Source organism: Lynx canadensis, chromosome B4, assembly GCF_007474595.2.
Source record: "Lynx canadensis isolate LIC74 chromosome B4, mLynCan4.pri.v2, whole genome shotgun sequence".
NCBI classification, from domain to species: Eukaryota; Metazoa; Chordata; class Mammalia; order Carnivora; family Felidae; genus Lynx; species Lynx canadensis.
This window is the reverse complement of record NC_044309.1, coordinates 133,424,646-133,440,229: the sequence shown is the minus strand read 5'-3', so window position 1 is coordinate 133,440,229 and position 15,584 is coordinate 133,424,646. Positions and strand designations below refer to the sequence as shown.

Below are 15,584 nucleotides of genomic sequence, written 5' to 3'. Positions count from 1 at the left end.
CCTGCCAGGATGGCTACGTCACTCTAGTCTGCTTGGTAAAAGCCTTTTTTCAAGTCTCAAATATCTCCTAATATTTAAGGGCATGCCCTACATTACCTCTTGGCCCCTCCCTGCTGTCAGGAAACATCTACCACTTTTTCCTTCTCCACAGCACTGTTACTAAATTTAGTATGTTATACTACAATTACTTGCTTTTTTGTCTCCTATGATGGTAGAAACTATGCTCTATGTTCATGTGTGGTGCTCAATGTTTGTTGAAAGAATTAACTGCAAACAGGCTTTTAAAAAATTATTCTCTACTTATTCAAAGTTTCCTATTGTACCCAATACTCTACTCAAAGGCTCTGTACCCAGAGTCTTTCTAAACAGCAACCAAGAGCACCACAGACATTCAAAGGTCTATTTACGAGCACCTCAAGTCAGTAAAATTTTTAAACTCTGAAACTTAGTAAAATCCCAAAATGACATTTAAAAAAAAAAATCCATTACTGCCATACAAGCCCCTAAGTCACTTGAGTCAAGACTATTACAATCCATTGTTATACTGTCATTTATCTATTGCTTACCCATCATTCTGACTAGATAGTGAGCAACTCCACGGAAATGCAGATTCATCCACAAAGACTGCTACAAAGTTATTGAATGAAGAGAACATTCTTTCTGGCTCAATAAAAAGTTCCAAAAGGCCTCTACTAAGCCAGAGTTAAGACCTAATGGTGGTACAGCAGAAAAAGGACTAGATGGTAATTACACAATTAAAATTTCTGACTTGCAACTTGTGATCCTGTGTTACTTTCAGTTCCCCATCCATAAATTGAGAATACCTACCCTAACTTATAACTTGTGAAGATCCAAGGAGATCTTATCCAGTCAAAATGCCAATACATATTATGATATTAATGGTAAGAAGCGGTTAAATTTACTTCCTGCATTGAGACAAAATGAAGCACAATGAATACATTTTTCAACGATCTTAGCATGTATGCTCCAGTATCTAGTCCTAAACTTTCATTAATAAGGTTTTACACAAAGCCTCAACAAATCCCAAAAAAAAAAAAGTCACAAGGCTCTGTGATTAAGATGAACTCCAAATGTATTCATCTACTCCCATGGAGGACAGCTTTCTGTAGCTTAACTATTAGAACCAAAGAGCAAGTTCTGTGCACGGGACAATGGTTATTTTTTTATTTTTTACAGGAAGAAATCTTGATATAATTACCATCCCATTTTCAATAAATTAAAGTACATCAATGTAACAAATATGTTCCAAGACATAGATTTGATTTCAAATACCACATGCTCTGGTTCACACACTGTTCACCTATTGGCCAAAAACCCTGAAATATGATCCAATGACAGATCCGCCCGCAGGGTAGATAATTCAGCTTTCACTGATCGAGGTTTATGTTCATCAGATTAATTGTTCACGATAGGGTACACCCTAAAAGAATGGTCCCCATTATTCCTGGACTCCTTCATCTTGCCTTTACCAACAGGGCTTTCAGACATTGAAAAGCCCAGGGAGTATCTCCAAGCATTACCTCTTCCGAGAGGAACTGCTCAAATGATTTGTATTACTAAACATGTTTCTTGTACATTCTGTAGACAGCTCTCAAGCCACTCTTTGAAAACAGGAAAACAGGAAAAGAGGATTTTCGATAACCTAACAAAAGCAAGAGCTACTTGATGTGAGACACTTTGTCACCTAAGCAAGTGATAACTGAGACAACGTCTGGGAGTCCGAGTAACTTTGAAGACAGCCCCTCTGGGGGATGGCACACACTTTCTCTCGGCAGTCATTCCAGCTTCCCAGAATACCTCAACGGTAGGGAGAACAGGGCCCACCCTTTTCCACAAGCAGCAGGTAAAAAAGAAATCCGAGGAGCGCACAAAGGGTTTGGGAGTGGAAGCCCCAGCACGAGAATGGTCCGCCGAACCAGGGATTCCCTGAGAACAACTTGGATTCCTCTAGGGCGCCTCAGGTTTCTCAGAGAGCAAGCCCCGGAAGGGACACCGTGGGAGGTGAGTCTAACCTGAGAGGCAGCGGGCGGTTGCTACGGCGGGAACCAGCTTAGCTGCTGAGAGCAACCAAGACATGACGGCCTCGCACACGCGGCAGGAAGGATAAAAGGAAAACAGCCAGAGAAGCAACGGGCCGCCGAGCTGTGTCGCCAGGAAACCAAGCCAAACACCCCTCCCCTTCCGGCCGGCGCCGCTCGCGGGGCTTTCCTTCCCCCCAGCGGCGCTGAATGATGACGTCACGCCTTAGCGCTATGATTGCCTTCCTGACAGAGAGCCCATTTGGCGTCAGGTCGTCGTGCTCCATTAAATGCCCCCGTACGCATAGGATGTCCGATTCTAAATGACTACCAGCAGGGGCTGATATTTCTCGTCTTCTTAAAAGCACCATGTGGGGGGATTGATGCACCCAGAGAACTGGGTCAGCATTTAGAATATATGAATGCGGGCGTACAGGCAGGCAACAGCCTGAACAGCCACACTTCTAGAAGGTTCTAGGCAGTGCGCAGGAGCAGAGGTGGAGGGAGTAGGAATGAACAGGCGAAGGACCCGGGGTCACGAGACCGTTGGGTAGGAGGAGCCAGCGGCCGGGGAGGTTCTAGTCTGTTCTGTCTCGCGGCAGCCGCCCCCTTCCCCACGGTGACGCTGGGCTAGTACCTGCGCCTGGAATCGGGCCGCCACCTTAGCTGCGTCCGCCGCCCGCCGTCGCTTCTGGACCATGGACCCCCGCAAAGTGAGCGAGCTTCGGGCCTTCGTGAAAATGTGTAAGCAGGATCCGAGCGTTCTGCACACCGAGGAAATGCGCTTCCTGCGGGAGTGGGTGGAGAGGTGAGACCCGGGCCGAGGACCGTTGGGGGTGGGAAGAGGGACGGCCGGAGGGGGAGCTGGGCCGCAGCTGGCGCGGGGAGGACGAGCGGGGAGCTCTGCCGCGAGGCCTGCTGAGTTGCCTCCTCTTTGTGGCTCTCCCTGGCCAGGAAAGGAAGGCGACTTCAGGGGCTAATGGAGGACCGGGAAGCGTAGATAGTAGAGGCGGGGACGGGAGGTGGGGTGGGGTGGGCACAGCTGGGTCCCCTCACCCTGAGGTCGTCCGGGGTGTGTCTTGATCCAAATATAAATGCAGACGATTGCAGGGACTTGGGACACTGTAGACGTGGTGGTGGGGAAGGGGAGCTGCAAGATTTCTCTTTCGCGTAGAGTTTTCTTGAAATCTCGGGCGTCCTGTTTAAAAGGTCTCAGTGACACATGGCTATTTTACGCACTACGTCTTTAAATAGTGTTGTAAAAATGATAACTTGTTATATAATGAGTTGTAATAAAAATGGTAACACTGTTTGGCTACCTTTAAATTTACAGCGATTCTAACTGCGTAGAATTATTTTGGGAATCACTTACTGTATCTCCGTAGTAGCAGTGCCATCACACTTAACACTTGAAAAATGATTTTTCAAGGACCAGCTTGTAACCATGATCTATTCTTGTTATTCTTAAATCTGGAGTACTTCGCTACGTGCGCGGAATTGAGTAGGCGTTGTGCCAGATGCTTGGAAACAGTATAATAAATGCGGAAATTTGTCGTAATATTTACCATATAATAGAGATTAATATTTTGCATATTGGAGGGGAACTTAAGGGAGAAAGGGAAATCTTCCTCGAGATGACTTTTAAAAATCACTATTAGTGGTGAGGAATTTAAAAGATGAAACACAGGCACAAATCGCACCTCATGGTGATAATAGCGACAGTGCAAGGCAACGTGACTCAGAGGTACTACTCTGAACATTGATCTTTTCATAGGGGAGGAGGAACACACGATTACCAAATACTTGAAAGAATGGTTTTTTCAACAAACTCTTATAAGGAAGAAGCTTAAGTTAAAGTTTGTCAGCGGTGTATATAGTGGTACAATTTTTTTTCTCTGAGAAGCTTCTCAGTCTTTTACTTCTCCAGTTTTTGAACTACTGTAAGGTTTTGCTCATGCTATTAGTGTAAGATTCCGAGAACACTTACTGTAGTAACGTAACTATTATTGACAATAGCTAACAAGAATACCGTTTTGTAACAGAAAAACCTACAAGATGCTAATTTCAGGACTAGGAATTTAGGCCTAGATTTTGGTCCTTTCTTCTTACTGAATAAGTTGACAATTTCAGTGTCTCACTTGACACGTGAGTATGATTTTATTCTCTTGTATTTAGTCATTAAAGGAAAGAGCCTACAATTAAGTTGTTTCTAAAATTCCAGGTAAAGCAGGCATATATACCACAGGGAAGTTTAATACTTGGCATCAAGAGTGAACATTATACTGAGTGTATACAATGTTTTGTTCCACTGCTCAAGAGGAAAAAGGGAGCTGTGAAGAAAAGGTTAAAACGTCCCTAAAAACAATGTAACTTGTGCTGGAGTGATTATGGCTGTGTAGAGAATTCTAGTTTAAGGTCTGGAAAATATTGTCAGACATTATTTCCAGAAAATACTTAATGTATCTTTTTTTTTTTTTTTTAACATTTCACATTGATAATTCCAGGATTTTTTTCCTGGTTCCATTTATACTTTTTTTTTTTTTTTTCCATTTATACTTTTCATGTGGCATCCTAAATTTTTGGTTTCATTATGGGATGAGGCATCTTGGCACGTGTAGGGGCCCTATTCTGAAGCTTTTGTTATCTCTTTATTTTAATCTAAATTAAAATTTTTGTAGGCTTTGAGGCCTTTGCTTGAAGTACATCAGTTTCTCTCTGACTTCACGTCATCCTTCTTACGTGCAGGATTATAGAAGATTGGGTTGAATGTGGAGATTTCTGGGCCCAGGAATATTCCTAAGCCTAATCCTACTTTTATTTATTTATTTTAAATTTTTTTTTTCAACGTTTATTTATTTTTGGGACAGAGAGAGACAGAGCATGAACGGGGGGGGAGCAGAGAGAGAGAGGGAGACACAGAATCGGAAACAGGCTCCAGGCTCTGAGCCATCAGCCTAGAGCCTGATGCGGGGCTCGAACTCACGGACCGCGAGATCGTGACCTGGTTGAAGTCGGACGCTTAACCGACTGCGCCACCCAGGCGCCCCAAGCCTAATCCTACTTTTAGAGCTCCCCAAGTTGCAACCATTTCAGAGTTCTCTCTTCATACTAGATTAGTTGTAGGTACCCTGGCTTAGACATTAAAGAACAATTTATTTAGTCTGTTTGCTTATTTGCCAGAATTTCTACCATTGTTTATAGCTTAAAATTTTATTTGGTGTTAAAAATTTATTTAACAGCCTTTTCTTTTTTTTTTTTTTTTTTTCCTTTTAAAAAATGTTTATTTTTGAGAGAGAGAGAGAGAGGGACAGTGCAAGCAGGGGAGGGACAGAGAGGGAGACACAGAATCCGAAGCAGGCTCCAGGCTCTGAGCTGTCAGCACAGAGCCCTATGCAGGGCTCGAACTCATGAGCAGTGATCTCATGACCTGAGCTGACCTCAACCGACTGAGCCACCCAGATGCCCCAACAAGAGCTTTTTCAATGGGACAAAGGGAAATACGAAGCAGAAATTTTTTTGTCTTATTAGTCATTGAGGATCCTGGGAGACTATGATCTTTTCAACAAATATGTTTTGGGATGTTTTTTTAGAGGAAGCAGCATTGTTTGACACTGTTTTATTATTTCATTCTATGGTAATTTAAGATCAAAGGGAGTATCTTTGTATTCTAATCTCCAGCACAGTGTTTGGCATATGGCTTTTCAGTAAATATATTAAATGAACAGTTGCATTTCTAGTCTCAGTGAGTTTAGAATGTAACACCCAGTGTTTTTGTACAGGTGCCTAAGTAACTATTGCTTAAAGCAATTGGTATGTATCAAATGAAGGGAATTATGAATGAGGTCTTGTGTGATTCCGTATGAGGAAGGTCTCTGCACTAGCTCTAGTTGGCAACATAAAAGACTATACTGGCAAAGTCCAGTTTGCACTGTTGGGCAGGGAACTAGCTTGTTTTAAATCTTGGAAGCATTAAATGAAATTTCTGTACATATAAATTGGTGTTAATCTTCTGACAGGTAACTAGAATTCAGAATGTGAGAAACTGTATGTAGCTTGTGAATAAACCTTGTGTTCCCTCCCCTCCAGTTTTAAAAATAAAAAAATAAAATTTTTGAAACTTGCAGGAAAATTGCAAGTACGATACAAACGATATGTTTCCTGAAACTATTCCCAGTGTTGTGCCCCCAGCACCTTTGTGTATTTCCCACAAACAAGGACAGTCTGTACAATGTAATCATCAAACTTGGGAAACTAAGAATCCTGCATTAATGCTATCAAATCCTCAGAATTATATGTTGTACTTTATTGTTTATGACTCCTAATACCTATTCTGAAAAAATTCTTCAGTCATTTCTTGACTTTCATGACCTTGGCAGTTTTGCATATTACAGACCAATTATTTTGGATAATTTCCCTCAATTTGGGTTTGTCTTATCTTTCCTGAGGATTAGATTTAGCTTAACGCATTTCTTGGCAAGACTGGCCCTTCCCCAAATTTTAATGTAGGTTAGACTGTCACGGCTGCGTTTGAATGTGTACCTCAGTACATTCCTGAATGTTGCATTTCGAAACTTAGGGAAAAAACATGGCCTTAAGAGAGACCATGTGTCTTCATTAAAATTTAACTGCAAAGAACTGTCATTTGATTACTGTGCTCTTTTGAAAAGTAGTTTCTCTGTAGATTAGAATTTTAAAGAATTTTGTTGTGAAAGGTACTAAGTGAAGATTTTTTTGTAACTTATATGGAACAAAATGGGAAAAGTGTACACATTTCTCTTGATTGGTGCTTAACAAGAAATTCCAGACTTTGTTCTTGCATTTGCTATTTTGTTTTGTTGTTGTTGTTTGCTTATTTTGAGAGAGAGATTGAGAGCATACAAGCGGGGTAGGGGCAGAGAGAGTGGGAAAGAGAGAATCCCAAGCAGGCTCTGTACTGTCAGCGCAGAGCCTGTTGAAGGGTTTGAACTCACAGAACCCTGAGATTGTGACCTGAGCTGAAATCAAGAGTTAGATGCTTAACAAACTGGGCCATCCAGGTGCCCCTGCATTTACTGTTTTAGATTTCTAGTTTTGTTTCTTGTTGGCTCCAGTGTAAGTGAAAAGACAAGCCACAGGTGAGAGAAGCTATTTGCAGCACATAAAACTGACAGAGGGCTTGTATGCAGAGTATACAAACACCTACAGATAAATGTGACAATCTAATAGCTGGAGGAGAGTTGAATTTTACAAAAAAGGCTATGCAGATGGCTGATAAATAAGTGAAAAGAGACTCAACTACAATGGGATACCACTGTACATCTATCAAAATGACTAAAATTTTATTTAAAAAAAAATTTTTTTTTCAACGTTTATTTATTTTTGGGACAGAGAGAGACAGAGCATGAATGGGGGAGGGGCAGAGAGAGAGGGAGACACAGAACCGGAAACAGGCTCCAGGCTCTGAGCCATCAGCCCAGAGCCCGACGCGGGGCTCGAACTCACGGACCGCGAGATCGTGACCTGGCTGAAGTCGGACGCTTAACCGACTGCGCCACCCAGGCGCCCCAAAATGACTAAAATTTTAAGACGGACAATACCTAAGTGTTGGCCAAGTTGTGGAACAACTGGAATTCTTAGGCACCGCTGATAGAAGGATAAATTGGTAGAACTTCGGGGAACCAGTATCCATTTAAATCCAGCATACACATACCCTATGTCCAGAAATTCCACCCACCTGAAATGAATGTAAACATGGATATAGAACTCTAGTTATAAAGAATCAATCCTTAAGGGTGTTCTGAAGTAGATTCCTTTTTGTTTTCCAAGTTAATATATCTCCTATTTTACATGAAAGTTAATCTTTTTTCAAGGCAAATTTTTAGTTAAGTCTTCGTGATCTCCAGCTTTCACTATCCTGGAGGCCCTTAATCCATTTAACATTTTAGTCACTGGACTGCTTCCTGGGGCCCATATGCTTCAGAGTCTGCCCCAAATGGAGCATATAGCACTAATTCTTCATAATCTTTTTTTCCTCCTTGTATTAAAGTTATTTGTGTATGATTCATGGTGTTGCCTTGGAATGTTTGGAAAAGAAGGACTTGCAAGGCCAAAGGGAAGTATTAATCGGTGGATTGTGGGAAGGGATAAGGAGAAAATTTATACTGTGAGGGGCATTTGAATATAAGCAGAAAGAATCCTTGTAGGTCCCAGTCAGAGGAAACATTTTGAATTATACTGTGATTTCATAATCATTTCATAAACTGCTTATTTGAATTTAAGTGAGCTCTTACTAAAGTTGAAGTTTTGGATTAGGTATACCTGTACAAATGATTTTGTCATTAACGTGTTTTCTGCCTCTTTTCTTCTGGGAATGGGCACAGACCAGCTATGTAATTATGTTTTTATTAGGCTAAGTGAGGCGAAGAAAGGGTTAGATTTTCATTAACTAGTTTGCTAAATTGGGGCGCCTGGGTGGCTCAGTCGGTTAAGCGTCCGACTGGCTCAGGTCATGATCTCATGGTTCGTGGGTTCAGGCCCCTCATTGGGCTCTGTGCTGACAGCTCGGAGCCTGGAGCCTGCTTCTGATTCTGTGTCCCCCTCTCTCTCTGCCCCTCCCCTGCTCATGCTGTCTCTCTCTGTCTCTCAAAAATAAATTAATATAAAAAAGTTAAAAAAAACCCAGTTTGCTAAATAAATAAAATTTTAAGATGAAAAAATACTGAAGCATTCAAATTAATTGAGTTTACTCTTAAAGGTTTGAAAAGATAATCATCTGTGTCTTTTCTTTCCAGCATAAATAATGTTGCTTGGCTCAGTGAATTTTAGTTTTCTAAACAAGTATCTTTTTTCTCATCTTCCTCAAGCATGGGGGGTAAAATACCACCTGCTACTCATAAAACTAAATCAGAAGACAATATCAAGGTAAGTTATGAATTTCATTTGTATGTTTAGCAATAAAATTGTATATGAAGTATCTTACAGGTGTTTTTAAAGTGCTGCTCTCAAATTACCACTCCTGGTTTCTTTAGGATCTCTTGGAGATAAGATCTTTGTAAAATTTCTATTTGGGCATCAAGTGTCTGGCATCTGATTTAACACCCGGGTTGAACGTTCACCACGTTTGGGAGTAAACGTTCTGTGTGTGTTATATGCATGACCTGTGGGTGGTAAGCTCTGTGATTGTATGCATTTTGTAGTCTTCATCGTCATTCTATGGTTAGCACCTAGCACAGGGTTTTGTGTATTGTGGGTACTTAATTAATACTTGCAAAGTAAATGAAAAATAGCCCAAATCAGTAGTTCTTAAGTTTTTCTGCCATACCACCTCAGGGATATTTCTAAGTTATGAGTCATGATGTTGCTTTAACATATTTGCCAAAAAGGTGAGTAAGATCAGGAGGAGTTTGGCAGTAGCTGAAATTTAGTGATGGGGGTGGGTATACTCTTAAGAATGCTTCCTTCAGAATTCTTATTTCTCCTATTTTGGGCTTTTATGTGTAAAATCCCCAAGTTTACTGATTAGAAGTTGATAAGAAAATTTATTTTATTATTTAGAACCTTAAACAAGGTTTATCTATTTAGATATGAAATCAGAAGTTCTGTCTTTGAGCAAGTGATATAAGAGAACTTCAGCAAAAGCCTTCAAAGTAGTTATTCTTTTTTTAGAGGAATCATTTGTGAGTTTAGTAGTTTCTGATAGGATACTTTTGGTAGGATACCGAAATAGGATATTTTACCATGTGGTAAACGTGTATGAAGACAAAATTATATTTAATCTATTTCTGCTAAAATATTTTTGTAACAAAATATTCTGATTTGGAATTCTACCTGGTCTTATTCAGCGTATATGCTAAAGCATCTGACACCTTGCATATGGTATTCTCAACATATATTTTGTAATAAGGTAGGGCTTTGATTCCAATTTTTAAAAATTACAAAGAGAAACCTAAATAACTGGTTATGTAATTTTACTAATACACTTGTATGAATAGACCGGGGTGTGCTGATTGTGATCTATTGCCTACGATACACAGCATCATTAAATGGAAAGGTCAAAGTGCAGAGCTGTCTTATATATATGCATTGAGAATATCTAATGGGATATGCCAGAAATCACAGCGGTTACTTACAGAATGGGAAAGAAATTTGGTTTTCGTCATATGCACTTTGAAATTCTTTGAATTCTCATCATTTGTGTATTATAGTTCCATTGCTCCTTATTTGAAATTCCAAACTCAAAAACCCTTGAAATTGTGAAGATTTTTAGTAAGTTTGTTTGGCAGTAAAGCATAATCTAAACAGATGTGAGGCTATTTATAGTCTTTATCCCACTTATTGTGAATGCTCAGACTTTCTTTTGCAGAAGTAATGTGTTGATTATGGAGAGTTGTAGACCACAGTGCCTGTTGAGGGTGTAACATAACTGTGGGATATGCATTTGTATTAGCTTCTATAACGCAATATTTTTTAAATTCTAAAACTCATCTAAAATGTTTGGATGAAGGATTGGACCTATATTTGATTTAAAAAGAAATGAAAACAGAACTAAAGTTTACCAAAACAGAACAAGAAAGGGAGCATTAACAACTGAAATACAATGGATGTGAACAGTTTACATATAAGTTTTTATAAATTACTGTGTATATATTGGGTGTGTTATTAAATACTGAAAGCGTTGTTTGCCTTCCCTTTGCTAGGAAGAAAAAACAGATAGTAAGAAGGCGGAGGAAAACATAAAGACAGACGAACCATCAAGTGAGGAAAGTGATCTAGGTGAGGAGGTAGTAGTTAGTTTGTATTTGATAACCTCATGATAAGATCCGTGCTGATTTTTACTAAATGGACTAAATCAGGGCTATCTAATAGAAATGTAATGTAGCTGAGCTACATATGAAATGCAATTTATAGTAGCCATTTTAAAAAAATTAAAAAGTAAACAGATGAAATTAATTCAAATAAATGTATCTAAACTAACAAACCTAAAATGTTAGCATTTCAACATGTAATCAATACGGAGAAATTATTAGTGAAATATTTTCCTTTTTATCATACGACGTCTCGAAATCCAGAGTGTATTTTTATCTTTACAGCACATTTCAATGCAGATATTAGAGGTTATATTTTTCTTGGAAATATTTGATCTATATTCAAATTTAATGAAATTTGTAGTTGAAAAAGTTGGGTAACATACCCAAGTTTTAAAAATATGTAAAAGTTTTTTCCCTCTTTTTTTTTTTTTTTTTTTTTTTTTTTTTGGGTAAAAGTTTTCCAAGGGCCCCTGGGTGGCTCAGTTGGTTAAGCCTTTGGCTCAGGTCAGGATTTCACAGTTTAATGAGTTGAGTTCTGCATCAGGCTCTGCTAACAGCATGGAGCCTGTTTGGGATTCTCTCCCCCTCTTTCTCTTTCCTTTCCCTGCTTACACTGTCTCTGTCTTCCTCAAAAATAAATGAACTTAAAAAAATTTTTTTTGATAAGATCCAGTGATAAGATAAAAACTGTTTTTAAGTTTTTCAATAACTGAATCAAATACCAAAAAATTATTTTCCTATTTGTACTTGTACACACACTGATGAAACTTGTTCCTTTTAGAAGAGATGATATGCCATTAGTTTGGTTGTTTCTGTTTGGGCTTTTTTTTTAGGCTGCAAACTGACAAAAAGTCTCTTCCTAAATTTGGAAGTCCTTTGAAACTATAAACACATATCCCAGATACTAAATGGGCAGTCTCCTAACTCATAGAATCTGTCTAAAAGCTAAAGAAGAGTACTTGTAATTTTTCAAATTTTGAACCAAGTGAACTTTGGTACTGTTAGAAAGGGCTTCTTGTTTGGAGGCTTAATTGAAGATCTTTCACTTTTTGTGTAATATCTTTTTTAGTCTTGTAGTTTTCTAAAAATTTCCATTAGTATAATAATGTCTTAACCAACTCTTCATCCAAAAGCTTTTCCTTCTTTTTTTTTTTTTTTTTTGTATGAATTAAGCTGTTTTATGATTAGACAAAGTGACAGGCTCAGTTACCATTAAAAATTGACTGAAATGTTTTCGTTTGAGATAATTCTGACTTCAGGTAGCTAATTTCAGTTTCTTTTTTGACAACAGGAAACATTAAATTCGCTCTGTTTGCTAAAAATGTCTCTTAATGCCCATTATTTTGAAAAGTTTTTTATATAGAGCAGTTATTTTGTTTTGCTTTGCTGTAACAAATTACAGTTGTCATGAAATTTATGACATACCTCTTATTACTGTTTTGGTTATAGTGCTAGCTTTGGCATTTGAGTCTGCATTAGCAGGGTGCCTTTATTTTAAAATTAAAATAAGATTAAATACCGCTGGTGATGCAACAGTTAAAATGAAATATAATTTTAACAAAACAATACAGTAGTATTTAATAAGGAAATATGTTTATTTCCCTAATATGTTTAAATAAATTAACATAAAGTAAAATACTTAGCTTATCAGTTGCAGTAGCCATAGTTCATTAGTTTTTAATAGTCTTATGTGGCTGGTGGGTGCTATCACAGGTCTTACTATCATTTTTTTAACTTTGGCAGAAATTGACAATGAAGGTGTGATTGAACCAGATACTGATGCCCCTCAAGAAATGGGAGATGAAAATGTAGAGGTGAGTCCAGTGGCTTATTTTCTGCTTGTAGTAAGGAATGTAAAGGTCCCACCTATCGCAATGACTTTTATGATGTAATTCTGCCAGGAAAATCACATACTAAATCTTTCTCTAACTTAAGGCATTTAGGAAAGCATTTTATTTTAGTACTTAAAACATTTGTAGAAATTCCCATTATTTGTAATCATACTCTAACAATCTTTGAAATCTTTGTTATTTGTCATTTATCTGCTTTTTCAGTTTGCATCTGGTTTGACTGCTCTTTAAGTTCACCTAACATTTACATTTACAAATGGAATTACTTATTAATGGGATATCTAATATTAAATTGGCTTCCAAAGTGATTTTGTCACAACGGGTACAGTGTTACCCTCAAGGTGGTGAAAATTGGTTCTTGGGAGGGGAGCTTACAAAAAAAAAAACTTACATATTACAATGGTTAGTGGTCTTCCAGAGGGTCATAACATACATGTGGTATATCTGTGTGGTATTAAAATGGAGTGGGGGAGTATTAAAAAATGTCTCAAATGGTTCTTTGGGGTTTGATAATGAGAAAGGCTTGAGAGACACTGAAATATAGTAATTGTGGTTTAGAAGCTTGGTCCATTTCCTCGTCAACACTTGATACTATCAGATTTCATCTCAGCCGGGTGTGAAATGGTATGCCCTTGTGGCTTTCAATTTGAGTTTTTCTGATTTCTAATAAAGTTGAGCATGTTCTAATGTTTATTAGTCATTCATTCACAGGTATTTGTGAAGTCCTATTTTGACTTTTCCCATTTTTCTTCTGGTTTGCCTTTTTCATACCGATTTATAGTTCATTTTATATTCTAGAGACTAACAATTTGTCATTTATATGTGTTTTACATATTTTCTGCTAGTTTGTGACTTGTATTTTTTATGTTTTAATAAACAATCTTTTCTCTTAAATTGATAATTCTCTTATATATCATGCTTTATTATCTCAAGGTTATAATTACTGTAATATATTTTTCCCTTTTGAAAACTTTATGTTAACCTTTCACCTTTAATCTACCTGTCAGCGCTATTAAAGAATTTCTTTCCCCACCAGTGCCAAAATGCACTGTTTCATGTACGTGTGAGCCGCTTCTGGTGCTGTGTTCTTGTCTAATTTTTTTCTGTGTGCTGATGACACATTGTCTTACCTTAACCTTAGGGTAAGGACCCCCAGCGGTCTAGGAATATTTTGGCTGTTTTGTTGGCCTTTCTTTTTCCATATAAATTTTAGAATATTATCAAGTGTCATCCCCCCACCCCAAATCTAATTGATGAACTGAGATTAACTACCCATGAATCTGTATCTAATTTTTTAGGTCTTTCCTAATGTTTTTAAGTAATTTTTTAGCATTTTCTCCATAAAGCTGTGTGCATCTTTAAGAACAAATATAGGTACTTTTTGTCATTCTTTGTAAAAGGAATTTTTTAAATTATGGATTTTATTTATTGATGATGTGTCACTTTCAGGTATTTAGGTTTATAATACTTCATTTGTGCTACTTGGGATATATTGGGCATTTAAAAAAAGTTTTCTAATGCTTTTATTTTGAGAGAGAGTGGGGGAGGGGCAGAGAGAGAGGGAGACGCAGAATCTGAAGCAGACTCCAGGCTCTTAGCTGTCAGCACAGAGCCCGACATGGGACTTGAGCTTGTGAACTTTGAGATCACAATCTGAGCCAAAGTTGGACAGTTGACCGACTGAGCCACCCAGGGGCCCCTGTTGGGCATTTTAAATTCTAGGGTTAACTTTCTTAGTTCTGGAACATTCCAACTAATACCTTTCAAATATCGCCTCTTCCCCATTCTCTCTACTGTCATTCTGGAGCCCTAGTTAGATATGTATTAGATTTTTTTCACTATTAAGTTTCATCTCTTTATCACTGCTGAATGATGTATGCTGTTGATGTTTGAATTTGAATGCTTGTGTTTTTCATCTTTATGTTTTGCTTTGATTCATTTTAAAGTACACTTGGTTATTTATAAGTCACTTTTTCCTTACTCATATTAAAAATGTGCCTCTATTTTCTTAAACACATTAAAATCTTTATCAAACTCTTACTGGCCTTATTCTTTTACTTTTCCTGACTCTTGCTCATTTATTTGTGGATGGTTTGTGTGTGTGTGGATATTTTGACTGTGTGTACTTACGTGTTGATATTTTGACCATGAGTTCTTTGACATTTCACCTGTGGAAAAGTTTTTGGGGCCTGGGTAGAAGGTGTATTCCTCCAAAGAGGGAAGTGTTTGCTTCCATCAAGACTCTGGATTGGAGCTACCAAGTCAAGGACCACTTTAAAATCTCAGCATGGTTTTTCTGTTGTTTGTGTAACTATACAAGTAATGTGAATTCCACCAGAAACTCTGGCTTATCATTATAAGTTTACAGGGGAGTTCCTTTTTCTTTCTACTTGGCTGTTCCTTTCATTGGGACCAATTTATTTTGGGTTTGCTATTCTTGCAGGTATAGGCATGTGGGTGGGATTCCAGATTTATTGGAGGGTATCTGATTAGACAACATGTATTCTCTTCACCTGAATCTAGATTTTCTTTCATGTGTCCACTACATTCAAAAACAGAATTGTGAGATCATTGGGTTTGACACCTGCTAAAAGGGTGAAAGCAGATGGAGTACTTGGCTACCTTACTGGATTTCAAGTCTTCATTTAATCTTGTTCTTTGAGGATTTCTACATTCTTATGTCAAAGATGACTTTTACATTTATTCAGGGTTTTATGTGTACCATGTTGCCATAAACTGAGTTGTCTTTTTTTTTTCTTTTTTAATTACTCTGGATTTGTAGGATGTCTGACTATCTGGTAAAGTGTGTCTTTGTTCTTTTTTGTTCTTTGTTTGAAAAAGATTTTTAAACTTGTAGGAGTTTTTGTTGGAATTACTTTGAATTTACTGAGTAACTTGCGGTTCGGTTG

At 38.0% G+C, this 15,584-nt stretch overlaps 2 protein-coding genes across 3 annotated transcripts in view; one reads left to right on the top strand and one right to left on the bottom strand.

Moving 5' to 3' along the window:
* XPNPEP3 (X-prolyl aminopeptidase 3) overlaps positions 1 to 2,216 on the bottom strand; it is a 76,295-nt gene extending 74,079 nt beyond the window's left edge. The window contains exon 1 of the mRNA XM_030320735.1: positions 2,034 to 2,216. Within this exon, the coding sequence (XP_030176595.1) occupies positions 2,034 to 2,097 (64 nt within the window). The 5' untranslated portion in view covers positions 2,098 to 2,216. The remainder of the gene's footprint in view (positions 1 to 2,033) is intronic.
* The window catches only part of ST13 (ST13 Hsp70 interacting protein), a 42,233-nt gene that overhangs the window by 7,453 nt on the left and 19,196 nt on the right, over positions 1 to 15,584 (top strand). Inside the window, exons 2-5 of one of the 2 annotated variants that reach the window (XM_030320740.1) lie at positions 3,044 to 3,048; positions 8,882 to 8,939; positions 10,715 to 10,790; positions 12,569 to 12,639. In XM_030320740.1, the coding sequence (XP_030176600.1) occupies positions 8,883 to 8,939; positions 10,715 to 10,790; positions 12,569 to 12,639 (204 nt within the window). In that variant the 5' untranslated portion in view covers positions 3,044 to 3,048; position 8,882. Of the gene's footprint in view, positions 1 to 2,585; positions 2,848 to 3,043; positions 3,049 to 8,881; positions 8,940 to 10,714; positions 10,791 to 12,568; positions 12,640 to 15,584 lie in introns of those variants that run through there. The other variant, XM_030320739.2, reaches the window with a different exon arrangement.